This window comes from Diorhabda sublineata, chromosome 2 (genome assembly GCF_026230105.1).
Source record: "Diorhabda sublineata isolate icDioSubl1.1 chromosome 2, icDioSubl1.1, whole genome shotgun sequence".
In the NCBI taxonomy this organism is placed as follows: domain Eukaryota; kingdom Metazoa; phylum Arthropoda; class Insecta; order Coleoptera; family Chrysomelidae; genus Diorhabda; species Diorhabda sublineata.
The window spans coordinates 14,840,196-14,864,996 of NC_079475.1; the positions used below are offsets into that span (position 1 = coordinate 14,840,196).

Sequence of the window (24,801 nt, forward strand, 5' to 3'; positions counted from 1 at the left end):
TATTGTTCTATTTGGGGATAAAAACGATATGAATTCTTTAATCAACACTTGTAAATATTTTATATTAACGTTCATTATTTTCACAATATTTTTAGGATAATTGGTAAAACGAAAGGATACATAAGATCGCTGATAATGCTATTTTTTCCAACGGTAGGATGTCTTATTGCATTACTCGCAAATTCTGTGATGAATCAAACTGAATTGGCGAATTTTTTCATCGATGCCGACTGGAGTTTACTGGAAAGTCCTAATGTAAGTTGGTCATTTACAATTTATGGCAGTGACGTAATGCTGTATTAATTCAAACAGGAAACCAAAGTAATCAAAAAAAGTCTTTCATAAGATAAACGCAACATCCAAAAACCTCCACTTCTCACTCGTTTCTGTGCAAGTTTCTTGAGGTTTCATTATGACCAGATGAATTTATTTATCAGTCAAATGGCAGCAAGTTATTTTTTAATTTAATCTCATTCTCTTAACGACCCATTATCACACTCATCCCAATAATCAGATACCCATATATGGTTTACTAACATTTTGAAGCATACAAATTCAAAGTCTACACATAAAACAAATTTTATATCAGGGAAATCGAAAACAAGCCCATTCCGATATTTGAATTTTCTTCTTAATGGTGGGTCCATACGATACAGACTTCCATAAAATTGTATAGAACTTTGTCTGTGCAAACTAGACAGTACAGACAAATGTCGGTGCGATCCAAAAGTCGGAGTATGCATGTAAGTCTGCGTATTTATCGTAGCTAAGAAATTTAAATTGTATTTTCGAACGAAAAGTCTGTACAGACATTCTATCCAAATGTTTGGGAAAAATTTTTTACTCCGACTTCATAGTCTGTACAGATATCTGTACGAACAAAAGGCTGTATCGTGTGGACCCACCATAAGAAATTTTAAAACCCATCAAGATTGTCTTTCTTGTCTTGCCTGTCTTACCATGAATAAATTAGAGGGCGTTGAATTGTGATTAATAAAAGAACTTCAACTATGAGTAAAAATTAATCAATAGATTGCCGAATACGCTAAAAACGGTCTAGAATTTTTCTAATATAGGCTTGACGCTTAAACCATGAATATTCACCATAACATAACATATATTTATTGTCAATAATTGTTGATTGATGCGGATTGAAATGGAGTGAACCAAAAAGCAAAAATTATTTATATCGATTCATTTATTTACAAAAATAAATACTGAAGAATGAACTTATATTTACCACTAAACAGTCACGCAACAGTTCGTGTTTTGATTTTAAACGTAAACAATTAATAGAACATGGAAAGTATTCAAAATATTGATTACAATATTTTACTAATACAATTAGAAAACTAGAAAGGAAACTAAAATTTTTTTAACCCTTTCGAGACGGTACTTTAATCATATATGTATAAACCCCAAATGACGAGCGCTTCGACGCAGACACGAACGTCTGAGAAAACATGCAGTGAAAAGAAGCGTTTTATTGTTATTTATGTGTTTAAAAAACAATTTGGCATAGTAAAATGAATACATTTGATTGATTTATTGATACAACGTAACGATAAATACATTCCTGAATACCTCAACTTAGTCAAAATACAAGTATCTCAATTTAAATTATTAATATAATAATACATACAAATCATAAGATTTTAATAGTGTGGTGTTTCTCTAAGCATGGAACTAAGCAAAAATTTACATTGCAGTCCTGACTATAGACTTACGCGAAATAACTCCACGATAGTTCCACCGATAGTAAATTTCAAATGGTGTCAGACTTAATGCCTAGTTTACACGCTGGCTTGGTATTTGCCTTGTTTAAACAGTTTTTCAAGTCAAGCCAGCGCTGACTGCCAACGCTGGCGAGCCAGCGACTTCTAGAACCACACCCCTCGATCCCTGCGCCGGTTTTGTGGACGCGTGTAGACGCATCACGCCAGTCACTAGCAAATATCCGGACGTCTATGTGTCTTTGTTTTTATTTGGAATTTCTATGACAAAATTCAACCAAGACGATACTTTAAAACTCGTATAACTTTATAGAGACCACGAATTGTGGCTTAACCGTTTTTTTATCCAAAGTCGTTACCCTTTTTATTTCTAATATAAACTCAACAGCAAAAAAAACCCAGAAACTTATATTTGGTCTTATAATTTTGTTAAATATATTAATATTTTCAATTTATGATAAGATTTGGTTTATTTATAGGTTATTCTAACAAAATCTGCCAAAAGTGAATAATTTTTTTATTACTTCCAAAATTATAAATCAACACATTTTGTAAAAAATGTTATTCTTCATTTTTATTAAGTTTTATAACAATTTATGTAATTCTTATAGTCCCTCTGCTACGGCGAGTCTCTAACCCTGTCAAGCATCGAAGAAATTAAAATCTGGACACACTCTACCGGCATAGCATCCCATTCTTCTGGAAGAGCAATTTGGGAGGAGGATGATGATGTCTAACACGCCCCCATAAATAATTTCACAAATGCTCTATAGGGTTCATATCGGGAGATCATGCGGGCCAGTCCAGAACTGTGATTTACACTTGCTCCAAATATTCCGTAAAAATTCGGGTAATTTGCTCCAATAAATGTAGCAAATGAGATCACAGACTTTAGGAGGACTTCCACGATGCACCCCCGATCAATCAGAGCCCCATTATTTATGAAGATCAGTTTAGTCCAGTCTTGGAAATCAATTCTACCCCAAATCATAACTGATATCATTTCAAAAGGCAGTGATTCACAAATGGTACATTGAGCAAATCGCTCCCCTGGTCGTCTCGATAGTCTGAGTGGTATAGACCAAATCGAGACTCATCCGTGAATAAAACAGTTCCCCATTACTCCACAGTTAAATGAGAATACTGATCGGCAAATAATCGTCCTTTTCTTCGATGCCTTTCCAGGAGTTGGGGCCCTGTCACGGGTAGCCTTGATACAATTTCATGCTCCCTCAGTCCCCCCTGCACTTACACGTGTATTTCAAGCTGCCGGCCCTCCTATCGTAGCTACCAGTCTCCCGAAGATCCTGGAGTGCATCGTGAATGGTAGACTTCGCTACCCCAAGCGTTTGGCCAATATACCGTAAGCTCCGACATTCTCTGTCCTAGGCATCAGCTCGGACTGTCAATATTTGAAAGAACCATTATTCTGGACCAAAATATATGTCTAATAAATCACAGAAAAGGCTTGGTATACATACAAGAAGTTTAAATGTGCGAAAAACTACTTACAGTCTAGAACAGGTCCGACAGTTAAATCAATTTCAAGACAAATAAATGAAATTTGAGTTTTATCTAATTGTTTACTAATCCTGAAGGGACTACATTCTCTGTAATAACTGGAATACCCACAAAAACAAACACATTGCTTACAATTAGCTGTTAATAAGAAAAATATGAAACGTCCGAGTTTTTTTCTGTTGAGGGTATCAACTCTTCTCTTAATAGTGTAGAGATATTCTTTGGACATTTTTTTTCAATGAATTCGTTATTTTTAACTTTAAACCTGGGTAAACCCGAAGAAAAATCCGTGAATAAATCGACTCGTCTAAACTCTCTCAAGTCATACCTACCAACTTTGTTCGCCACAATCACTATCCTATCCTTATTATTCACTTTTTAGTGCCCTTTTGAACCTCTATAAAGTGTGGTTTTTGAAAAAGTTTTATATGATAAATAAATTGACATTTCGGCATTGTAGAATAGCGTCTTATTTAATTTAAATTCAAATAATTGTTACAAATGTTTTAGGTTTGGTATTATGCTATTGTACAAGTATTTTTTTCATCTACAGTTGGATTTGGATCGTTCGTTACAAATGCTGGCATTATTTATAATAAAGTAAATCCATTTTGGTAAGTTAAACCCATAATAATACGACGTATAAGCTATTTCATCAAAAAAAGTCAACATGTAATTTGAATGCACTCATCTCAACTTTGAATCCATTATTCGCAGCATTTCTGAAAGACTTGTATGTATGTTCAAATCCCTGAGACTTAAAATATCTTTTAAACTCTTTTCTACATTCAATTTCCAAGAACTTCCTCTAAAATTAGTAGTTCTTTTATTCATGTCCTGTAATAATTTTTTCTCCATACTTTGGTCGAAAGTACGTACTTTCATCCCTAGTAGCAGGAACAAAAGTTGAACATTAACTCCCTATAAGGAGTTTGAGCGTGCATTACATTACAAGGGACGAAAGTTGAATTTTCGGCCTTGTGTGTCATGATACCTGAGGCGAAAGTAAATGTTTAGCTTTCGTCCCGCGAAAAAATACGTACCTTCGACCGAGGTATGAATCGACCGAGGTATGAAGAAAAATCGTATACACTACACGGCCCGAAAGCTGAAATCTCGGTCCTGCGCGTCATAATTCCCGAGGCGAAGCCGAAAATTCAACTTTCAATCCTTGTAGTGTAATATACTATTTGAATATCCGTTGGATTTAATTTAAGTATATTTTTCCCGACGATAACTTCAGTCTCTGAAGATGATAACTTCGATACCCTTTTTATAATAAGAATCGTCAAGCTCCTCAACAGCACATCTCCTCTTATTGTTAGAAAATCTCTGAACACCGAGGCATTTGCTTAAGAACAGAAAATAATCCGAGGGGGCTAAATCTGGCGAATAGGGTGCATGAGGTAGAAATTCAAACTTTAATTCATTAATTTTGGACATTTCCAAAACCTAAAAAAATATTTGCGTAGTCCACATTTCAATGAGATGATGAAGGAATTTTTTGAGAGTATTGCATAATCATATCACAACTAATGATTTGAATTGTGTGTGTAATTTTTCGTACACATGGAAGGAAAACGAGTCCTTCCTCTACAGATTTTATTATTAATATATCTAATAAAGTTGACACTCTAAGAATTATATGCTTTACTAAAAATATGAATGACGTTCTAAGGATCTAAAATATTTATGACAAATTATCATACATTTAACTTTCAAAAATCGAATGAAAAATATTCGGTTTTTGAATTCTATCTAGTAATGTAAATAAAAACATTTATTTTATATTCTTTAACTTTTATAACTGCTTCAGGACTGCCTTTGGATATTGCGCAATAAATACAATATTCGGAATCGGCTCTACTGTCATATCTCAATCTCTATCCAATCACACCAGGGTGAATGTGACACCAACTGAAGGTGATGTGGCTGAAATTTTGTTGGTTTCTCTTATATACGATATGGGAAGTGCAAGCACTGCAAGTGACAAAAAAATCTGGACAATTCTCATATTTGTGTTATTTATATTGGCCGGACTTATTAGTATGGTGAGTACACTTAACTTTTCATATATTGCGAAAATTTAACATATAATCAAATATAGGTACCTGCATAATTGTTATTAATTAGTTTTTCCTCATTATTTACACTAAAAGTGAATGTTTCACATCTATACGGACTAGCTTAATATTAAATCGTCTATTGAAAGCTGTAGCAACAAAAAAAGCAAACTTACTTTAGTCTCATTACCACAATTTATTTCTCTTACTGTCGTTTTGTCTGTTTAGATTCAATTTTTTACTTTTAGTCAACCTATTGACTCGCCATTTCGCATACTTTTTCGCCTTATCGCCTTCAGAGATGTAAATTAAAACACAGACGCGCGTGAAAAAGTCCGCTTCTAATTGGGAAACTTTTCCAGAACCTCGAATAATTTTTCTGTCTTGGCGTCCACTATGTCCACTATTATTCACAACACAACACGCTTCTTGTTAAACCAATAAGTTTTTTTTCTCATACTTTCGGCCAAATATATCGACGCTTACCGACTACATTTTGTTTCTCTAATTAATAGCTGTCGATTTATATAAAAATTTTGCAATTCCGCGATCACGGGTCTTTTGAGATTGCCGTTTCCCGGACTATTATAAGTTTAGTTTCGTTACAAATTCTGAAATTGCTCATAATTAGTATAAATAATGAAAAAGTGTACGAACTTTTTTAATGTGACAGAAATATCAAAGAAAAACACTTTACAGTGAAGTTGTCATTTCCAAACCGAATCAGAAGACGTGTAGGTATTATTATTTCTCAATTAAGGAGAAAACGGCTCTTACTAACACTTATACCGATACTAATGAAAATTGGGCTCAACGCCTGTGACTAGGCAACCTTCTCTACATAAACATCCGTTCGAAGGGGTTAAATTATGCCCTGATTGTTCAACATTTCATGTTTTTCAGTTGATGACTGCAAAGTTCAAGATTTAATTCACTCCGAAGCAGAGTGTTTTTATGTACATTTTTTTACATTTCAGTGATGTGCGCGCTCATATTTGAGACATACTGTGCGGTGGTTTGTAAATCTGTTTTTTTGTTTTTTGTTAATCGATCTTTGCTTCGGAGTAGAGCATTGTTTTGGTTGCAATATACAAGTGTTTTTTTTTTTAATTTGGTTAAATACTTTAGCCACAATATTACCTCGCGCATACGGCATTTTCGGACAGCTAACATTACACCCTTAACTTCGTTACAATTTTATGATGTATAAATAATAAAATTAGCAAACGCTTCAATATGCTTGAACGAGAAACTCATACCTTCACAACAATAATCTATATTAGGATTTCCAAAATCATTAATACTTGGCTATAGAAATAGACAACCTCCTAATATTATTTTCCAATTATATCACCTTAATAATTATAGTTTTTCTGTAGACAACCTCCTAATATTATTTTCCAATTATATCACCTTAATAATTATAGTTTTTCTGTAGACAACCTCCTAATATTATTTTCCAATTATATCACCTTAATAATTATAGTTTTTCTGTAGATTTGTTAAATCTTCTTGATCGTTGTTAATTATACAAGATCAGTATTCATTAAAGTATATATATTTTTAGGCTACTCTATCTTACACGTTATTAAAAGCTATAACTGTTGGAAGTAGGGCAAGATTAGGTTGGTGGCAAGCCAGTTTACTTCTTAGCATTTCAGGATTTATTTTTGGTTGCCTGATACTTCTGAAAACGGAATTTGATATTGTACATTTACTGGATCATTACATTGTTGGAAACTTTATTCTCATCACATCTATTTTAGAAGTACTCACATTATTAACATTTTACGGTAAGTGAATGCCACTTTTTGTTTTTATCTAAAAATTTCCAGAAAACATTTAATATCTGGATAACGGTTTACATATAGGAAAATATACATGAATTTTTTACCCCTGAGTGCATTAAAATAGAAAAAACCGGGTGGTTCTATTTAAAAAAATAAAGAAATATTTGATATTTATGAAGTTAAACTTTAAATACTTTTTATACACTTCCTGTATAAAATGAAAATTTTTTTAACATAGATTCAAATACGTCTGACCTTGCTAAAAGCAACCGAACAGAAACCATTTTCATATCTTTAAGGGTATCCTCGTAAAATAATAGTTTACGTAGATTTCAAAAATGTATTAATGTACAGGGTGTTCTATTTAAAATAACAAAGCTAGAACCGTAAGTCGGCCATCTTTGAGAATATTTTAGTTGAAAAGAATGTATCCGAAAACCCAAACGTAGAAATTTTCATGATTCTACTATAAGCATTTTACCATATACAGATAGTTTTAACTCGTCGTGGGATACCCTGTATAATACGGCCCTAGTACAATTTTGACATTTTGGATTAAGTTTGGAAAACAAATTGTATATAAAAAATACGTCGAATGAATTTTTATAGGCACATTTACTTATGCTGCATCTATTTCAACCAATATGTTTTTTACTTTCATGCGTTGAGACCAGCAATGACAAGTTTAAACCTGTTCCTAGGTACTTTTTGCCTATACGAGGGCTGCTACTTAAATTTTGAGATGTTGCAACACTGATATGAATATGTTAAATCTAACATCGCCATTTATAACGGTTTTCATACAAGGGCTATTTGAGTTATTCATGAAATATTCTTCTTTGATGATGCTTTCCTATGACTTCGACGTGTATTAAGTCAAACAGTATGCCGATCAACTCGCTTCGACTTTTGGTATTGAAGCACCATCTTAATCTACAGTTTTTCGCTGGTTTTCCGAATTCAATAGAGGTTTTCGCTACAGGATGAAGGTCGTCCAAAATGGGCTGTTGTATCAAAATAATCGATGCTTTGTAAAGTGAAATTGCATTATCGTCGTGCGAAATACCATGAGATTGAAGCCTACTTGGGCATTAGTTCCACTCGTTTATATTCAATATTGCATTAAACTTTGGCTGCCAAAAAGATTTGTTCGCGTTGTATACCGCATAATTTGACAATCGTTTAAAAAACATTAGTATGGATTGGTGCAAAGAAATGTTGAAAATATTAAATCGTGGTGTTTCAAAAAATCGTGACAGGTGATGAATCATCAACAACTATCGACTGTATGGGTCTATCAAGTCGAGCCAAATCCAACAAAAGTTGTTCGCGCACGTAGCAATTCAAAGCAAATGGTCGCCTGTTTTCTCGAAATAAATGGACGTGTGGCAACCGTTCCATTAGAGCAGTGGTCGGCAAACTTATTAGCCAAAGTGCCAAAATATGAATATTATAAGAATTTAAAAAAACAAGTGCCAAATTTGCTTGTGTAGTTAACTTCATTACACTAGATAAAACTAAATTTAAGTTTGAGTAAGTCAGGTTTGTATGTTGTTGTTTTTAATGGCATGATTGCAAGTTCTCATCAATAAAACCATTTCTCAGTCTACTCTTGGTAATGTTTATGATTGAAAAATATTGTTCGCATGTATATGTGAAACCAAAAAGGGAAAGAACAGCAACCGTGAGCTTTTTCAGTTAATCGTAAGAGTCGGGAAGAAAAAGAGTCAAGCGTTGAAAATGATCATGTCTTTCTTTTCCAGGTCATTCAAAGCAAACCACTTGTGTTGTGAACTAAGATCACATTTTTTCTTCTCCAATATTTCCACTTCAACTCAAAGACATTTGTATTTAGAGTGCCATATTTCTTTATTTGAAAATCCACCTGTCAATTTTGAAATAAGACAATTTTAACTCGGTTGTTGTAGCATTTAGAGTATTTTTTAACAATAGAGAAATTAGTTTCTTGGGGATTCTTCCGCATGGTCGAATAGTGAAACAATGCTTCTTTTCAAAATCCCGAACAAAATGAATAATTTCTTCTCGAATGTTATTACTTCTTCTAACATGGAAAAAATTAAGTTTCCTCTCCATACCTATCTTTTAACTTGAAGAAAAAATTAAGTATATTCTTGATTTATAGAGGAATTTTAATTTATCAAAATAAGATGTAATTTTGTAATCAGAAAGTTTTTTTCTATGAACAAATTATTGCATCTTATGTAGATATTTGTACCACATCCACAACGTAGAACGGTCATTTCTAAATGGTACACCGTCATGAATTCATTGTTACTATCCTAGACAGTATCTAAAGGATATTGGGTCACCTATTCATTTTCAATAAAATAATTCTTCTCCCGGATCTCCTTGGAAATAGAACAATATTTCTGATTTTAAGGAGGCCAACATAAATCAATGGAAGTAATTCAGGAAGTAACCTTCTTGAAATGCTTCCCACAATGGATTTATCGTTTTTATACAACACAGTTTTCTCAATTATTGGTTCAAATATTATGTAATTTTTTTATTTCACTTTTTATATGATGATCCTTCTTCGCTTCTTGTTTATTCTTAAATTTAGATGAAGTTGCATTTTTATACTTCACCTTCATGACTAGTTAAGTATTGGTCTATCCCTTTGCAACCTAAAGATGATTTATTGCTAATAATTTTTACAAATATATACACTCCACTCCACACACTAATGTACCTGGCTTATTCGAGTTTTTTCTTCAGTATCCATATGTTCATATCATTAATCCTACGCGTTTTTCTAATTGTCTTACGCATTGATTCTCCTTAACAACCGCCTCCAGAAATCTTCTCCTCTAGTCTCATTTCAGCGATGCTCGTCATTGTCAATCTTATTAATGCCATACAAATTCTGACATTTTTGTTTGTGTGATGCTGATAACTTTTTTGGTCTGTTCTTAAAGATTAGCCTCTAGCCCCATATCCTATATTTGAACTATATTTGATCATTGTTCAATGATCTTATGGTCTATATCCAGCTTGCAGCGTATCAGTATGTTTGTTATTATGATGAATTAGATTGTTGTTAACCCCATATGAAGTGATTTGGCTACCCAATTGAATGTTTTTAGATTCTTAGTAAGCCGTTTTCGTTTTTGGTTACCAAGGTCGCATATTCAGTATAACGTAGGATCTTAATCTCTCTATCACTAGTTCCGGAGTCTTTCAGTACGTGTACTCCATCCCCTTTGATTCATCGATGTAACCCCCTTCTGCTTTTATTTTTTCGGTGTACAATTTTGTCATTCTCTGTGACAATTTCGACAAATAATTGTCGTTTATTGGTGCCATTCTACCTTTCCAATTCTTTCAAATATTATTTGCACAACTTCTAGTAATGCTTGGTATCATTGTCACATTATTACATTTTCCTTAAATATTTGGCTTCTTCATTCAAAATCCCTTCAATTTATATCATATCTCCAGTCGCCCTTCCAAAATATCGCCAAATTATCACCGAGCCTCCACCGTGTTCTTTTTTAAATCTGCACACAAACATTATTCTCTTACACTCAAAAATCTCAAACTTTGCACAACTTCGAGGAGTGCTTCGGAGAAATAATTGTAATTGAACGAAAGACAGAATGGAATGAGTACATAAGTCGTATGGTTAACAATAGACTGGTCAAGATAGCGCAAGATAAATCCCCATTGGGCCGAAGGAGTACCGGCCGACCCAGAAAAAGGTGAAGCGACAACCTTGAAGCAGGATAGGAGGCAAGGATGTCGAAGATAAAACAGGCCTAATACACGGAAGAAGAAGAAAGATGCCTAGAAAGAAACCCTGGAAAGAATCTATCAGAACATATGTGACATATTGATTCACTCTGATAATCAAACAGCTATCAGAGTACTGAATTTCTCTGTAATCGACTCAAATATGACAAAGTTGTACCAAAGAAAGAATCTTAATTTCTCTTTCACTAGTTCCGAAGTTTTTCAGAAACATGTGCATCATCCCTATTCCTACCAGTATTGGTTCAGTAACTTTATTATTAATTCCATGGTAATACACGTATTTGTGGAAAGATGTATAATTCATTGAGTCGAAAGCTCTTTCTAAGTTTACAAAACATGGTTTGTTATATTCCACAGATTGTTTTTCATCTCTCGAATAACAACAACAGCGTCGTGGCTTAATCTTCTGAATCAAATTATTAATTTTGTTATTATGATCTTGATGCTTGGTTTAAGTGTAGTATTGGCGTGATTAATTCCTCAAGAACTTTGCTACTGGAAATAACCTTACGTAATGAGTAAGTCTAGATGATACCATTCAGACGAGAACTTTCCTATTTTTCAAATGCCTTAAAAGTGAACTTATTTTAATGATGCAGCTTCTTCGTGATCAATGTTTAATAAATCATTCTATTAAATAATAAACGTATGTCAAACAAATAGGCATTTTATATGTTCTCCGACGTGTATATATTACATTAAGTGATATTATAACAAAAGTGTTGCTTCCATACAACAAATATTTTTTTACTTCTATCAATTCCGAAATCAACTTTCAAGTGTCAAATCGTAGGTACAATAATTATAACATTTTTTTATTTTTAGGGGCGGAGCGAATAAGATCGGACTTTGAATTTATGCTCGGCCACATACTATCCCGTTTTTGGTTAATCTTATGGTGGATAAGCCCCATGGTGATGACAGGTTTATTTGCATGGGGCATGACTACGTTACCTCTTGAAGGTATTTTTAAGGATGATGCTGTATGGGTTTATGGAATTGGATGGGGAGTGGTATTAACAGCTACACTATTAATATTTGTGATTGGAATCTACGTGGTATGTAAACAAGATGGATACACATTTATAGAGGTGAGTCATCGTCGCTTAAATATTATTCTTTTAGATTGCCCAAGATCTAAACTACAGTTTATCGAATAAGGATGATCACTTTCAGGTTTCCAACACACGATCAACGTTTTTTTTTCGAATTCCGCAATAATTTTCCATATTTCAGTGATCTCCAATGCCATTCTCCATTTTGGAGATGCTCATTACGTATAAGTTGTCTTTCATCCGCTTGATGTTTATTCAAAGGCTCAGAATTAATTTTTATTCAGCGTTTCTCATTCGATTCCATTTTTTCCCAAATCGGGTTCCATGAGCTTAGCACGTAAACAGTGTCAGTTAAAGCATTGAATCATTGTGTATTTTTTTTAAAGATGCGGAATCCAAGTAATGGAGAGCTGATGGATATGTGGAACATCCATAGCATACCCACTAAAACTCCAACTTCTATCATCTTCGTCTAACCAGGAACTACTGTGATATTACTTCTGGTTGATCGATCTGTCCGTGTTTGTGGACGTTATTATCAGAGTTAATGCCGCCAACAGTTTTCTTACTTCCTCTCTCAAACACCTCCAGAGGCTACACACGAAGAATGTGTGTTCGACATCATCTGAGTCGAGTTCACAATACTTACACTAAAGTGTTTGTACTTTCTTCATTTTATGTCGGAAGTTCATGTCCGAACTTCCTTAATTGTTTATTACTAAAATCATATATCCAGTTGATTTTTATGCAGGTGTAGTCTATGTTTGGTTTTTACTAAGTCTGATGTAAATTATTCATTTCATCAAGTTTTTACTCGTCGCACCCATACAATATAAACACGCACTCGTATAAATTAAACACTTTCATTTGTGATTTGTAAGATACCTTTTCGACCTTTGCTTGACTATATGAAAGAGAAATTTGTTAAATTTTATTCATTATTTTGACATTTAATGAATGGATTATGGAGTGGGTAAAAACTTTTGACGGTTAGTGTAGTTCTTTGAAAGAGGGAAAATCCAACTTCCTTAAAACTTGCACATATTATCAGAGCTCTAGAACTGCAGATGTTAAAAACAGAGGTCACAATAGATCCTCCAGAAATTGTTTCCTATGACCGCCAATGTCAAAAAAAAGGTTTCTTTTCCTAAATGTGTTATCTGTTTTTATTTTTGATGAAAAATTAACTGCCAAGAGATTTTTATGAAAATTAATAAGCATTAAATTGTATTTTTTAGAGATTTAAAACTTCTTTGAAACCGTCCAAGAATTGGGGACCGAAAGATCCAATATCGAGACATAATTGGATCCAGTGGAATAGTAAAACTCAGTCCGGAGAAAGAGATTTTACTTTGAAAAGAAAAGGTACAAAGGACTATACGAAATCGATTAAAAGGAATAAAAAGTTGATGATTGCTGATAAAATAAATGAAAAAGGATTGTACACAGAAAATAAACAACAACAAATTATCGGGAAAAATAACATATACGCAGAATTGAATCAAGCTAGAAATGGCAAACCAATAGAAAATAGAAATGGACAATTCAAAGTGATTTCCCTTACAGATTCTTTAGATTCCTCTGCAACATATTATACAGATAAAAGGATACCTAGGAATCCTTTGGCAAGGAGAGAATTTACAATAAATGGTGCCCAACCAGATGAATATGGAACCTTTAGAAAAGGTCCGTATATTATACAAAATAATGTAGGTGTTGATCACGTTTGTCTTAGAAAATTGAGTGATAATGAAGATGCCACAGATTTATAGATATATTTAACTTGTATATTAAATTTTTCTATTTTCGTGGTTATTTTATTTAATTACCTGAACTACCTGCCACGCAGAATTTTTTTTATTTTGCGCGGCAATGAATTGTTATGGACAAGCGTGACGCTTACCATCAGGCGAGCGATTTGTTCGTTCTCGTCATCTATTGTCCTAAACTTTTTTCTTGTGTTTTTACCCAAGAGGTAACCACACGAAGGCAAGATTTTGGTTTCTTTTTATTGCACTACCACTGAAGACTTTTAGTTTATCTTACGTCCTGAGAGGTGATGAGACATTATAGCTCATTTGATCGTCTTCAAAAGTGCGATTCTTGTGAGCCCTTCCATTTATTTAAAACTTTGATGGTACTAAGCACATTTTTAAAGTCTTATTTAGGATTAGATTTTAGTTCGCCACTGGTAGATGTAAACAGAAACATTCAACTCATTTCAGCACAAATTGATTGATTTAATATTCCCAATTATTAATAAAATACTCTGTATTATGCAGGACAAAGGTAGGGAGGACAATCTCGTATGGGGGCTTAGCTTAAAAACTGTCCGCTTGCAGACTGTAAATTATAATTCAAAATTTGACCAGAATGGCGCTCCTGTCGGACGATATATCATATGAACTTAGTTATTTTAAATAGAGTGAAGTATGCAGTGTTAGAAAATTTAATATTTCAAATGACTACAGTCGTTCATTGAATATTGGTATACAAAATTCAAACTATTCACGTAGTCCAAAATAATTTTGTAAATATAACCTAGAAAAGGTACTGTATTAAACCTGCATTTGCATCAAGTGAATTAATAAAACGAATATTTTCTCTTTATTTCATTATAAAAAACAACAACGGCAGTATAAATAGGTAATACACAAATAGTAATGACATAATACATTCTTTATTACAATCTTTTTCGCCAATACCGAAATAAAACGCGTTTTTACACCTTAAACTTTATTTTTGTTCATAAAAATCCTCAAATACCCCGTGAATTTCTTGAATCATATCACTAGTAGTCATACTTCTTCCGTGCTTGGTAAATGCTCTTGCATTACATTCTCTAGTCAGTCGCGCGGCTGCGTAGCAAGCAACTGCTGGTTCTTCTCCTTTTAAAACGGCCCAATGCAGAAAAGTTGCCAGAGAGCCACCTGGAAATATAAACATCCTCAGATCATACATACTAGAAGAACCAATAAAAAAACGTGAGTAATGTTTTCTACCAAATTTTCAAAATATACCAAATAGACTAAAAAACAGAAGAAATCGTTATATAATTGGAACACTGTTTATGTACTTAGAATGAGCAGTTGCTAAAACAGCAATTTTATTGCTTAAATCGTTCGCTAAAAATAACAATTACTACAACTATCGCACCAAAATTGATTGCTGTGAATAGGTACTACCAAAAATTAATGAAAAAAAGTTGTAACATCGAACTTGATTAAAATGAGCCTGAAGAGTGCTCAACAATATACAAACTAAATATTAGCCAATGTTCACAGTCAGGTAATTCGAGCTTGACATTTATTTGGCCAGCACAACTGTCACTGAGCCTCTGAACTTAATTTAACTGTTGTCCAGCATCATCTGGTGAACTTATTTGATGATATCGCTGGTTGTCGAAATTTTTGGCAGTGGCTCGATACTGAATTTTTCCCATTTCCATAAAAATATTCAAACTCACGATTATCCCACAAATAAGTACTGATATATTTAAGTTCAGGTCGGAAACTTTTCAGGAAACCCTCGTATATTTACAATCTTTATGTCTATTTCTCACCATTTTCGGCTAATGAACGGAATGAATCCCGATTTATCAACAGACAAAATGTGCACGTATATAACAAAACATATTTTGAATTGTGCTAAATGTAAGAAGTAATTTCAGCTTCTTCTGGATAAACTGCGTCAGAAAGTGTCCGCAACTAATTCACAGCTCATAGGGAATTCTTGTGTAAAATTGGTCGTCGTCGAACATAATGTGTAAAACTACGAACTCGTCCACTGACATAGACCATGAAACCAATCCGTTCCAAAATGTTATAAAAGCTAAAGTTTGGCGGATCCCTCGTCTATTTACGTGAGGTTTTTTTATATGCCAGCAATTCTTCATATTGTTTTTTTTAATTGTTTTCATATTATGTGACCTTTTTTTATAGAAACAAAGAAGGCCTTTTTGTTTATTTACATCCTAGAATTCGAATTATATAATAGACACTAGTTTATCAGCCAATAGTCAGTAAATAATCCGATGTAGTGAACACATCAGAATAGTAAAAAGAGAACGATGTATTCAAGTCTTAGGGTCTAGTTTAGTAAATAGTTTGATCAGTGGATAATTTGAGTGAATAGTTTAGTCAGTGGATAATTTAGTGAATAGTTTAGTGTTTAGTACATAGTTGAGTATATTTAGTGTTAGTGTATAAATTAAGTAGGTAAGCAACATTGTGTGTATTATAAATTAACTCCACTGTTAAAAATATTGAATAAATAAGAAAAACATTAAAATTTTATAGAAATAAATATCGGCAGCTTTACTTTAATTTCAGTTCATACTATTCCTTATGTATTAAAATGAAATTCCAAATAGATATTTCTATGAATGATTTATTTACCTAAAAGGTCGCCTTGACCACCACAACGTCTCGGTGAACCGCCTCCAGTTACTTTAATTATTTTTCCATTGGTGATTATTTCGTCTTCGCGATCCTTACACAAAATTATTATATTTGGTCCTAATTTTTTCAAATAGTTTTCAGATCTCTCCAATTTTGTGCCATCTGTACATCCTCCTAGAAGTCTATTAAATTCCATGACGTTGGGTGTCAACACAACTGGAGCTGGGTAGTTTACCAAGATTTCGGGTTTAAGGGCAATCAGAAACAATCCATCAGCGTCGATCACCTGGAAGATAGAAAACAACATTTAACGAGAGATAATTTATTTACCGCCAAGGCTTAAATTTGTATTAATGGAATACCTATATTCAATTTTTTGGAGAAAATAGAATATATGTATAATTTAAAAGATATTTGAAAAATTAATCTTGGTCAAAAAATGTAATTATATCGCCAAAATTTTCGTTCAATGATTTTCAATGACTTGAGAGACGTTGTATAAACCAATAGCAGTGTACCATATCACCTCGCTTTGAAAGCAGTTCTAGGTAATGTACTGTTACGAACTCATCCACGATATGGATCGTGAAGCCGATCCTGTTCAGTGATAATTTAAAAGTATAAAGTTTGGCGAATGCGACAGGTTTTTATCACGAGGTGATTTGTTTATATTGTTTTTTAACCAATTTCTAGGAAGACCATTATTTATCTGTTTGTTTACATTGTAGAATTATTGGAGAAATCCCTTTCTAGTATAAATATGTGCTTGTTTAGCAGCAAAAGTCCGTATATCATTTATGAATTTGAATGAATTATATAAGAACTGAATTTTTAATAATATAAGTTGTGATAAGATATTAATTATAGCTTAGTGTAAGTGATAATTAGAAATAGTTTATATAAATACGAAAAACATTATAGTATCTTGTTGATGAATAGATGAAAACTCAACAATAACTTTAAAAAAGTGGACATGCAAAATTGGAGTGTAAAAAGATGAAGTGAAAGATACAATGGTTGCTCAATTTTTGATAACTATATAAAGAAAAATATTTGAATGAGAATTTTGATAATTTATAATTTGAAACAACCATCCATAACAAAATCCCAAAAATATATAGTCGACCATATATACTGAGTGGGAAAAATTGTAAACTAGTTATATACCTTCCCATGTAACCTCAACCAATGTGAGCTAAGATGGGCGAAATCTCAGCATAACATGATCTTCAGATTTTTAATGAAAAACAGTGGCAAAATAACGAGAGAAAACCACATTCTTTATGTCCAGAATTATGTATGTGTTAAAAGCTAAAACACTAAAGATATACATACAGCCGGTGCTCTAAATATTTGTATTTAGCATGGTAACAGTGGAGCACATTATCAATTCAGTAATCAAAATTGTTCGCAGCTTCTCAATCTCAAATTATACATTTGTTCTGAAGTTTCAAAATACCTATTAACAAATTAAACTTATTACGTTTCCACTATTTTTTGTTAGTTTTTAGAACAGCAAAATAAAAAATAATCATCACTTTTTAATAGGAATTTAAGCTTCTGGAGACTATTGTTATCATTTTCATGTCTACCCACAATTATGTATATATATAAAAAATAATAATAACCATTGGTTTCTTCTTGTTCCTACATGCCTCTATGACTTGTTCTATCAAATTAAAAGTACAATTATTTCTACCTAGTCCTGGTCCTATGAGAACAACATGCAATCTATCTAACCATGGTTCAATTTCTTCAATTGAGGTTTCCAATAGTGGTAAAACGATAAGTTCTGGACTAAATGATTTTATTATTGGAGCAGCTTCTGATTTACTAAACACATACGCCAAATCAGCACCAACTTTCAAAGAACTTATTGAAGAAAAATATGGAGCACCTGCAAAAATATAAGACCATCAATGATTTCATTAGATAGAAAGGGAGCTCAAATTTTAAAAACCAATTAATTCTTTAAAAAAAGTGTTTAATTCACCGAAATACAATAAGAAAGCATCAGTGAATCTATGCTCAAAATTTATGGTATACCTCACTGTATAATTCACTGTTTTGGAATATTCATAAATCTTTAATTTAATTTATTCGATTTTCGTTAGAATTACTTTGTAACTATGATATTTGATCAAAGCTCTAATTATTTCTATTTTATTATTTTGTTAGTGAACAGCATCAAATTGCAATCTTCCTTAAAATAAATTTTCGCATTCTAAATAAAACAGAATATATGCAACACATTATACAATTACTTCAGCTACTTCTCTAAAGTTAATTTTAGTTTATATATGTTCCTATTAAAACAAACAATATACTGTTAAATAAAGATTTTTTTTTCTTACCTGTGTATTCGATACTTCCTCCGAAAACTCCGATTCTGCCTGCTTGCCCCTTATGTAATTCATGTGTAAGAGGAGGAGCTAATTGCGATGCTTTTTCAAACATTTTTTTCTCTGCCGCTTCGCACATTGTTCTACTTATATTTCTGGCACTTAACAACGACAACGATTCTAAACTACTAACATTAGTTAATAATTTTGACAATATTGTTAAAGTCACCATGACACTGATTTGTGATGATAACCAAAACGTCAACATCGTAATTCAATGCGTTCATACAAACCAATGCAGAAACGTTCCGTAAGTAACGAGTGGACCCAGAAAAACAGACACAAAAGTATTGGGGGATGTACTATGAAGTCGTGATGTCATTTAACATAAAGTGCAAAAGAATACACAAAAGATTCGTTCCAGCTATAGAACTCGATAAATATTTATTGAGTTCGATGGTTCCAACCCATCCAACAACCGTCCTTTGCACGGTAACGATTCTGCGCAATAGAGATTACATGTTTCAACTAGTAGGTTACCGTTATACGAACCGACTTGGTATCGTTTGTGAACAGTTTCCGGAACGTTTTTTTCGATACATGGTTGATAGCAAGTATAGGTACAAGAACCGTGCATAGCCGAACGTTTCCGATAACCATTCCAAGTTCGGTCCCGACTGACGGGCTGGAAGAAACCTAAAGATAACAAGCTCATATCGCTACACTGAGAAAAATACATACTACTTTTCAGAGCTGGGCAGTAATCAAGAAAATTGTACTCGAGTACTTGAAGTACTCAGAATCGATACTTTCGTGGTTCAATATCTTTGTCAATTTCTTTTTTGGATTTCTCTGGTAATTTATTATCAACGAAATTTCTAATTCATTTCAAATTTCTGAAGGCGAATAGGTAAATTTATTGTTTGCACTCATCTTATGGGTACTTTTGAAAATCAAAATTATTTCAAGCCAAAGCTCGACATTTTATTACAATGTAACTGTAGACAACTTATTTAGAGTATCCTGCTGAGCTATCGTCACGACCGTGACGTAGTGCTCTAGAGTTCCATAGTGTTTCACACTTTGAGAGAATGTGGATAAAGGTTTCTTCTCTGTGCAACAGAATCTGCACGCCGCGCCACATTATCTGATGAGTACAACGTTTGTTACATTCAGCAGATCTTCTCTGGTTATAGTTTCCCAGAAGAGTCTTTGCCTTAAGGTTGTCCCAATAATTGGTTTTGCTCCTTCTATTCCAATGTTTTTTCTATTGTTCTATAGCTGATACCATAGAAGGGTTCAGGTCCTATGAAGGATTCCAGAAGCATATTCAGCAGGCTAACATCAAATCTACGATAGCTTGAACCAACTACGAAACGGTAGTAGGATAGATAGATAGTTAATCCGTTGGTAAATTACGAGACAATAAAATTAAGAAATTTTACTTCCAAAATTATAAAATTTTCACAATTTTAGCCTAGATAAGGCAGCAAAATAAATTTACTATTTGTATCACAGTGATATACAATTTAGAACATGTCTCAAGTTGATTGGTAGTTTTAATGAATTTGGTAGTTCTAAATATTTACAATTATTACTAGGTATACAGAGTGTCCCAAAAAGTGTCGAATAAAACTGCAAATGAAACAGGAGTGTTTTTACCATATATCTAATTTGAATTTTGAAAATGAAAGTATTCAAATCAATCAAAACATAATTTAAGAATCATGTGAGAAAATGTTGGTTTTTTTAGCGATAAATAAAAATCAAATCAAATTTATTTTTCACCACTGTTAAATACCGTACCCTTTCTGAATTTTACCCTATCTTTACTGTTCAGAAGTTGGTTGTAATGTAAAAGAGAGGTTCTCTATTACCGGTTATTTACCGATGTAGAATCGGGGGATTTATGGTTCTTAAATTCTTCATAAACAGTATTTGTGTGATTAGTAAAATTTCAATTCCAATTTTATAAACACAACATCATGATCCTGTTTGACTTTGACGTACTGAATTATTACTGAGTTAAGGTGTTTAATAATCTTGAATAGCAAAGTCTTAAACAAATTTCTCTGGACAATTATTACCCTAACAGATACAACGCCGAGAGCTGGACTTTGCTATCGCCATGTAGAAAAATGTATGACAATTTGTGGTTTTACTCCTGGTGTTTCAAACAACTGAAACCGAATGAGGACGATGCTCAAGCATATTTTGCGATAATGCTGATAATAGAGGAGAACTATGGGTCCAATGTTTGATGTGCTCGTAATAAATGTGGAGGAGATGACAAATATATTTGTGACTGGTGCAAATAATATGTAAATATATAAGGTATTCTATACTGTCCTCTCCTTTTCTAAAGTGGGAATTTTGTAGTTTTTTTTCCAACTTGTTTTTTGCAAAATTATTTACAATAATTACATATTTGCTTTTACATTTTGTTGTATAATTGCCTAAAGTACCTTTTCCTTAAATTTGTCTAAATTCCATTTGCTAACAAAAAAAATTTTTATGTACCAAACAAAATAGTCTTACATATTTGCACGTTCTCCTGTACAATCTATCCGTTATAATTATGTATTTACATTATTTTGCTATCTATAGTTCCTAAGGATTCATTCACTTTTTAGGACACATATTGATTAAAAAAACTGCAAATTTGAACACTAAAAGTAGCAATTCAAAGATTATTTTAAGATTTGGTGATTATTAACAAAATAGCAACAACTAATCGATAAATAATAACATTTTTATACTATAATTGTATTTTGGTTAACAATATATTCTTTATTAAAACGTATCATAACTGCAAATTTTGTAAAGAGAAAAGGCACCTATACTTTGGAATACTATAACAAGTAAAATCAACGAAAATACTCAAAGTATAGTGAACTCCAGGAATAAATTGCAATACACAATAAACCCGTTTGAAATTCGAATAATTGCATCAGGCGTGATAAATACATCTGTAGATTTGTATTTAACTAGTTACTGTGTTTTACCAAATCACAATTATTTTAGAGAGTCTTTTATCTATGGTGTGAATACATCAATTTTTGTTGTTACTATTAAATTTCTCATAAAACCTTTTTGATTATAAAAAACAATAATTACATATTTGTAAAACAAACAATAATACTAATTAAATTAAGTACAAAGGCCAATCAAAACCAGACCTCATTGGCAAGATTTTTTCGGGAATGTATACTTCAACATATATAATAACTAAAGCTATTTTACAGCTCCTCAAATTGCTTGCCTCTCAGGTGTGAGCTGTTCTACTAGGTTTCATTTATCTTAGCTATTGCATTTTTTTTTGCCAAAAAATTGGTAGTTTCCTAAACCAAGCTACGAGTTGGCATCTTCCTGCAATAGTCTCATAGGATATCTTTCCACTTTTTAAAAACATATTGTTTCAACATGTTAAAATGTTTAATTCCATTATATTTAATATGTTAGTTTGGTTGGTTTTCTAAATAAGAACCATTTTATTCAACAATAAGCCAGAAGATTATAGCCAACTGATTTTTTAAAGAAATATGTACTATATAGGGGAGACAATTGTACCTTGGACATAGTGTCCCTTGAAACTAATTTAATTTAAAACCAGTGTCTCCATCTACCAGAAATGATCTTAAGTGGCAAGTCTATCTCTTCATAGCTGTATTCTAGTCTGCAGTGAATCGGCTGCGCTTTGTAGCAATAATACGAAAAAATTGTTTTTACGTCATTAAAATAAATATTTTTCGCTAACCGCAAATGATTGTGGCTAAGTGGTGTTTTTAGTTACATCTTGCGACTATTGGTAAGTAATTACGCAGTGTTGTTACTTATTTCGAACATAACTTCTAAACTATAGAATTAATTGATTGGAAAAATGAATCCTTTTGTACCTTGAAACCAAATTACCTCATGTATCTTGGAAAGCATACCGTGGTATAGGAGGTTAGGTTTTTTGTTGTTTTTTTGCAGATATCGTCATGCCACGAAGCAAAACTGGTAAGAGAGATCCAGTAAAACCTGGTGCCTTAGATGCCACACTCTTTGAAGAGTCAGAAAAATTTTAAGACAAAAAAGAAAATTATGAATATGCGGTAAATTTTTCTGTCAAGCAAGTGTTTATTGAAGAAGAGGAAAATTGCTTGTAGGTAATGGAACGAGTGTATAAAAATGAAGCAATGTAAAAAACAATAATTGTTGTTTAATGGAAAGTACCTGTAAACAGTAAAATATTAAAATCGTGCGAGTTCAAATACGTAGAGAAATATGGGTTTAAATGGTCGAAATAATGTCGAGAAAAAAAAGTCATCATCGGAGGCCCTATTCTTCGTTAGCAATTTGCAGTAGAATCGGCATGCAAAGTTCCGTTTTAGCAACAGATGGCTTAAAAATGTCAAAAAATGAAACGAGATTGTTTTCGAAATTTTTGAGGTAAAAGTGATACTGGTGGTGAAAGCTGACGGCTGGATACGATCCAGAAGACATCTTTAAAACCTATGAAACTCGATTTTCTATAAATGTTTACCTGACAAAAACTTATCATTCAAATGCGATAAATTTAATGATGGAAAATACAGCAAACTTCGCTCTACAGTATTGCTGAGAACAAATTATAGTTTGACTTACAATCATAAACCAGTCATTATCGGATATTTTAAAAAACCGTTGTTCTAAAAATGTCAATAATCTGCCAACATACAACACGTCCAACCGTAAAGCTGGGATGACTAGTGATGATCTTGCAATTCATTTGAAAATAAAAAAAAATTCTCATGGTCATGGAGAAATTCCCTGCCTCAAAAATATAGAAATGAAGTTTTTGTCTCCAAACACAACTTAGAAACTACAACCACCAGACCAAGATTTTATTCAAACATTCAAAATGTTTTGTCAGATGATTTAAAAGCAAAGTGGATGATCGCAAAAAACCTGGAATCTAGTCACTCATCGAATTATTTTTAATTAGAAAATACATACAGTCATTTGATAAAAAAGACAGTACGTGATGTTGAGGCGAATGAAACTATTTTTTCACATCCTTATAACAAATTTTAGATAACCTAACCTCAACATAACAAACCTGAATTTAACGAATTACTTTTTAATAATTTTTTTCATTGTTTTACGCCTATATTATCCCAATCCGCAATCATCGTTAGGTTGACGTTTTCGAATCGCCATTTTTGTGTAATGGAATTTTCGTCACAAGTTGTTACGTACAATTTCAATTTACCAGGATCAATATCCAAACATCTCGGATTACCTCCGTGTATGAACCACTGTTTCTCCTAAAAACAAATAAAAATGTATTCGGTGCTTCATATAAATTCATTAAAAAAAATGAGGAGTACAATTTAAGTTACAAAATGTTCTATGAACCTAAAAAGTAATGAATGAAAATTGTTCTGATTATATTAAACACAATTAAAGAGTTCTAGTAAAATTCAATACCAAAAAAATGCAGAAATGAGTTTAGCATCTTTTATGAGTTCTTTCCTAAAGTCCAAACTGCTTTGGACAAGTTGTATAAGCAAGGAGAAAACTAAATCTCCAATTGGTTCCGAGACACACTAGAGTGGAGAAAGATGAATTAGTTAACTGACTTGCTAAAATAGAGGCGGAGTATTCCTTTCTAGGACTTAAACCATTCTGAAAAATCGTTTACAAGACAGTAGAATAGTAGAAAAATACTAGAAAACTAGATAGATAGGAAAAAATCAGTTACTAGAATAATCTACAGGTGTCGAGAGCCTGTAACCAAAGAAGATTTATTGAATATATTAACCCAATCTACGAATCTCGCTGCATTACCGCTTCAATAGACACCTGAATGCGCTAGGTTTTGTAGAGGATGTAACGTGTAGATTTTGCTACTACGCCAAATTGTATTTTTCTAAGTAAAATCTTAAAGCTAATGGCATTAGCTTCAAAATGATATAAAATATTTTAATGTTTGTTGCTCTCACAGTCGAACAATATTTTATATTTAGTAATCACCCTTTTTAAGCTTGTTTACAATAGTGCTAATTAGGGTTAACTGACCATTACACAATGTTATCTACCTGTCCAACCACTATCAGTTAGCCATTGATTTTTAACCAATACACACAAGTGACAAGC

At 32.6% G+C, this 24,801-nt stretch overlaps 3 protein-coding genes across 6 annotated transcripts in view; 1 reads left to right on the forward strand and 2 right to left on the reverse strand.

Annotated features, from left to right (window-relative positions):
* Window positions 1-13,743, forward strand: part of LOC130440806 (sodium-dependent nutrient amino acid transporter 1-like) — a 70,778-nt gene extending 57,035 nt beyond the window's left edge. For both annotated transcript variants that reach the window (XM_056774149.1, XM_056774150.1), the window contains 6 exons: window positions 96-255; window positions 3,765-3,868; window positions 5,071-5,305; window positions 6,885-7,110; window positions 11,707-11,972; window positions 13,175-13,743. In XM_056774149.1, coding sequence (XP_056630127.1) covers window positions 96-255; window positions 3,765-3,868; window positions 5,071-5,305; window positions 6,885-7,110; window positions 11,707-11,972; window positions 13,175-13,708 — 1,525 coding nt within the window. In that variant the 3' untranslated portion in view covers window positions 13,709-13,743. The remainder of the gene's footprint in view (window positions 1-95; window positions 256-3,764; window positions 3,869-5,070; window positions 5,306-6,884; window positions 7,111-11,706; window positions 11,973-13,174) is intronic.
* Window positions 13,744-14,517: 774 nt separating this feature from the next.
* LOC130452818 (ATP-dependent (S)-NAD(P)H-hydrate dehydratase) lies at window positions 14,518-19,029 on the reverse strand. The gene is made up of 4 exons (XM_056792277.1): window positions 18,691-19,029; window positions 17,965-18,233; window positions 16,334-16,622; window positions 14,518-14,866 (listed from the first exon to the last, which is right to left on the reverse strand). Exons 1-4 carry the CDS (start codon window positions 18,944-18,946, stop codon window positions 14,673-14,675), a joined length of 1,008 nt encoding a protein of 335 aa, XP_056648255.1. The 5' UTR covers window positions 18,947-19,029; the 3' UTR covers window positions 14,518-14,672.
* Window positions 19,030-20,008: 979 nt separating this feature from the next.
* LOC130453458 (N-acetylgalactosaminyltransferase 6-like) overlaps window positions 20,009-24,801 on the reverse strand; it is a 30,993-nt gene continuing 26,200 nt past the window's right edge. For 2 of the 3 annotated variants that reach the window (XM_056793222.1, XM_056793221.1), the window contains one exon: window positions 20,009-23,969. In XM_056793222.1, coding sequence (XP_056649200.1) covers window positions 23,796-23,969 — 174 coding nt within the window. In that variant the 3' untranslated portion in view covers window positions 20,009-23,795. The remainder of the gene's footprint in view (window positions 23,970-24,801) is intronic. The other variant, XR_008911052.1, reaches the window with a different exon arrangement.

What these genes read in the sequence shown, in the direction of transcription:
- LOC130452818 (XM_056792277.1), bottom strand. Translation starts at nt 18,946, where the DNA reads ATGTTGACGTTTTGGTTATCATCACAAATCAGTGTCATGGTGACTTTA. An exon ending in AGGAAGTATCGAATACACAG is followed by an intron (nt 18,234 to 18,690) that starts GTAAGAAAAAAA and finishes ATATTTTTGCAG; the next exon opens with GTGCTCCATATTTTTCTTCA. An exon ending in GGAACAAGAAGAAACCAATG is followed by an intron (nt 16,623 to 17,964) that starts GTTATTATTATT and finishes TCTATCTTCCAG; the next exon opens with GTGATCGACGCTGATGGATT.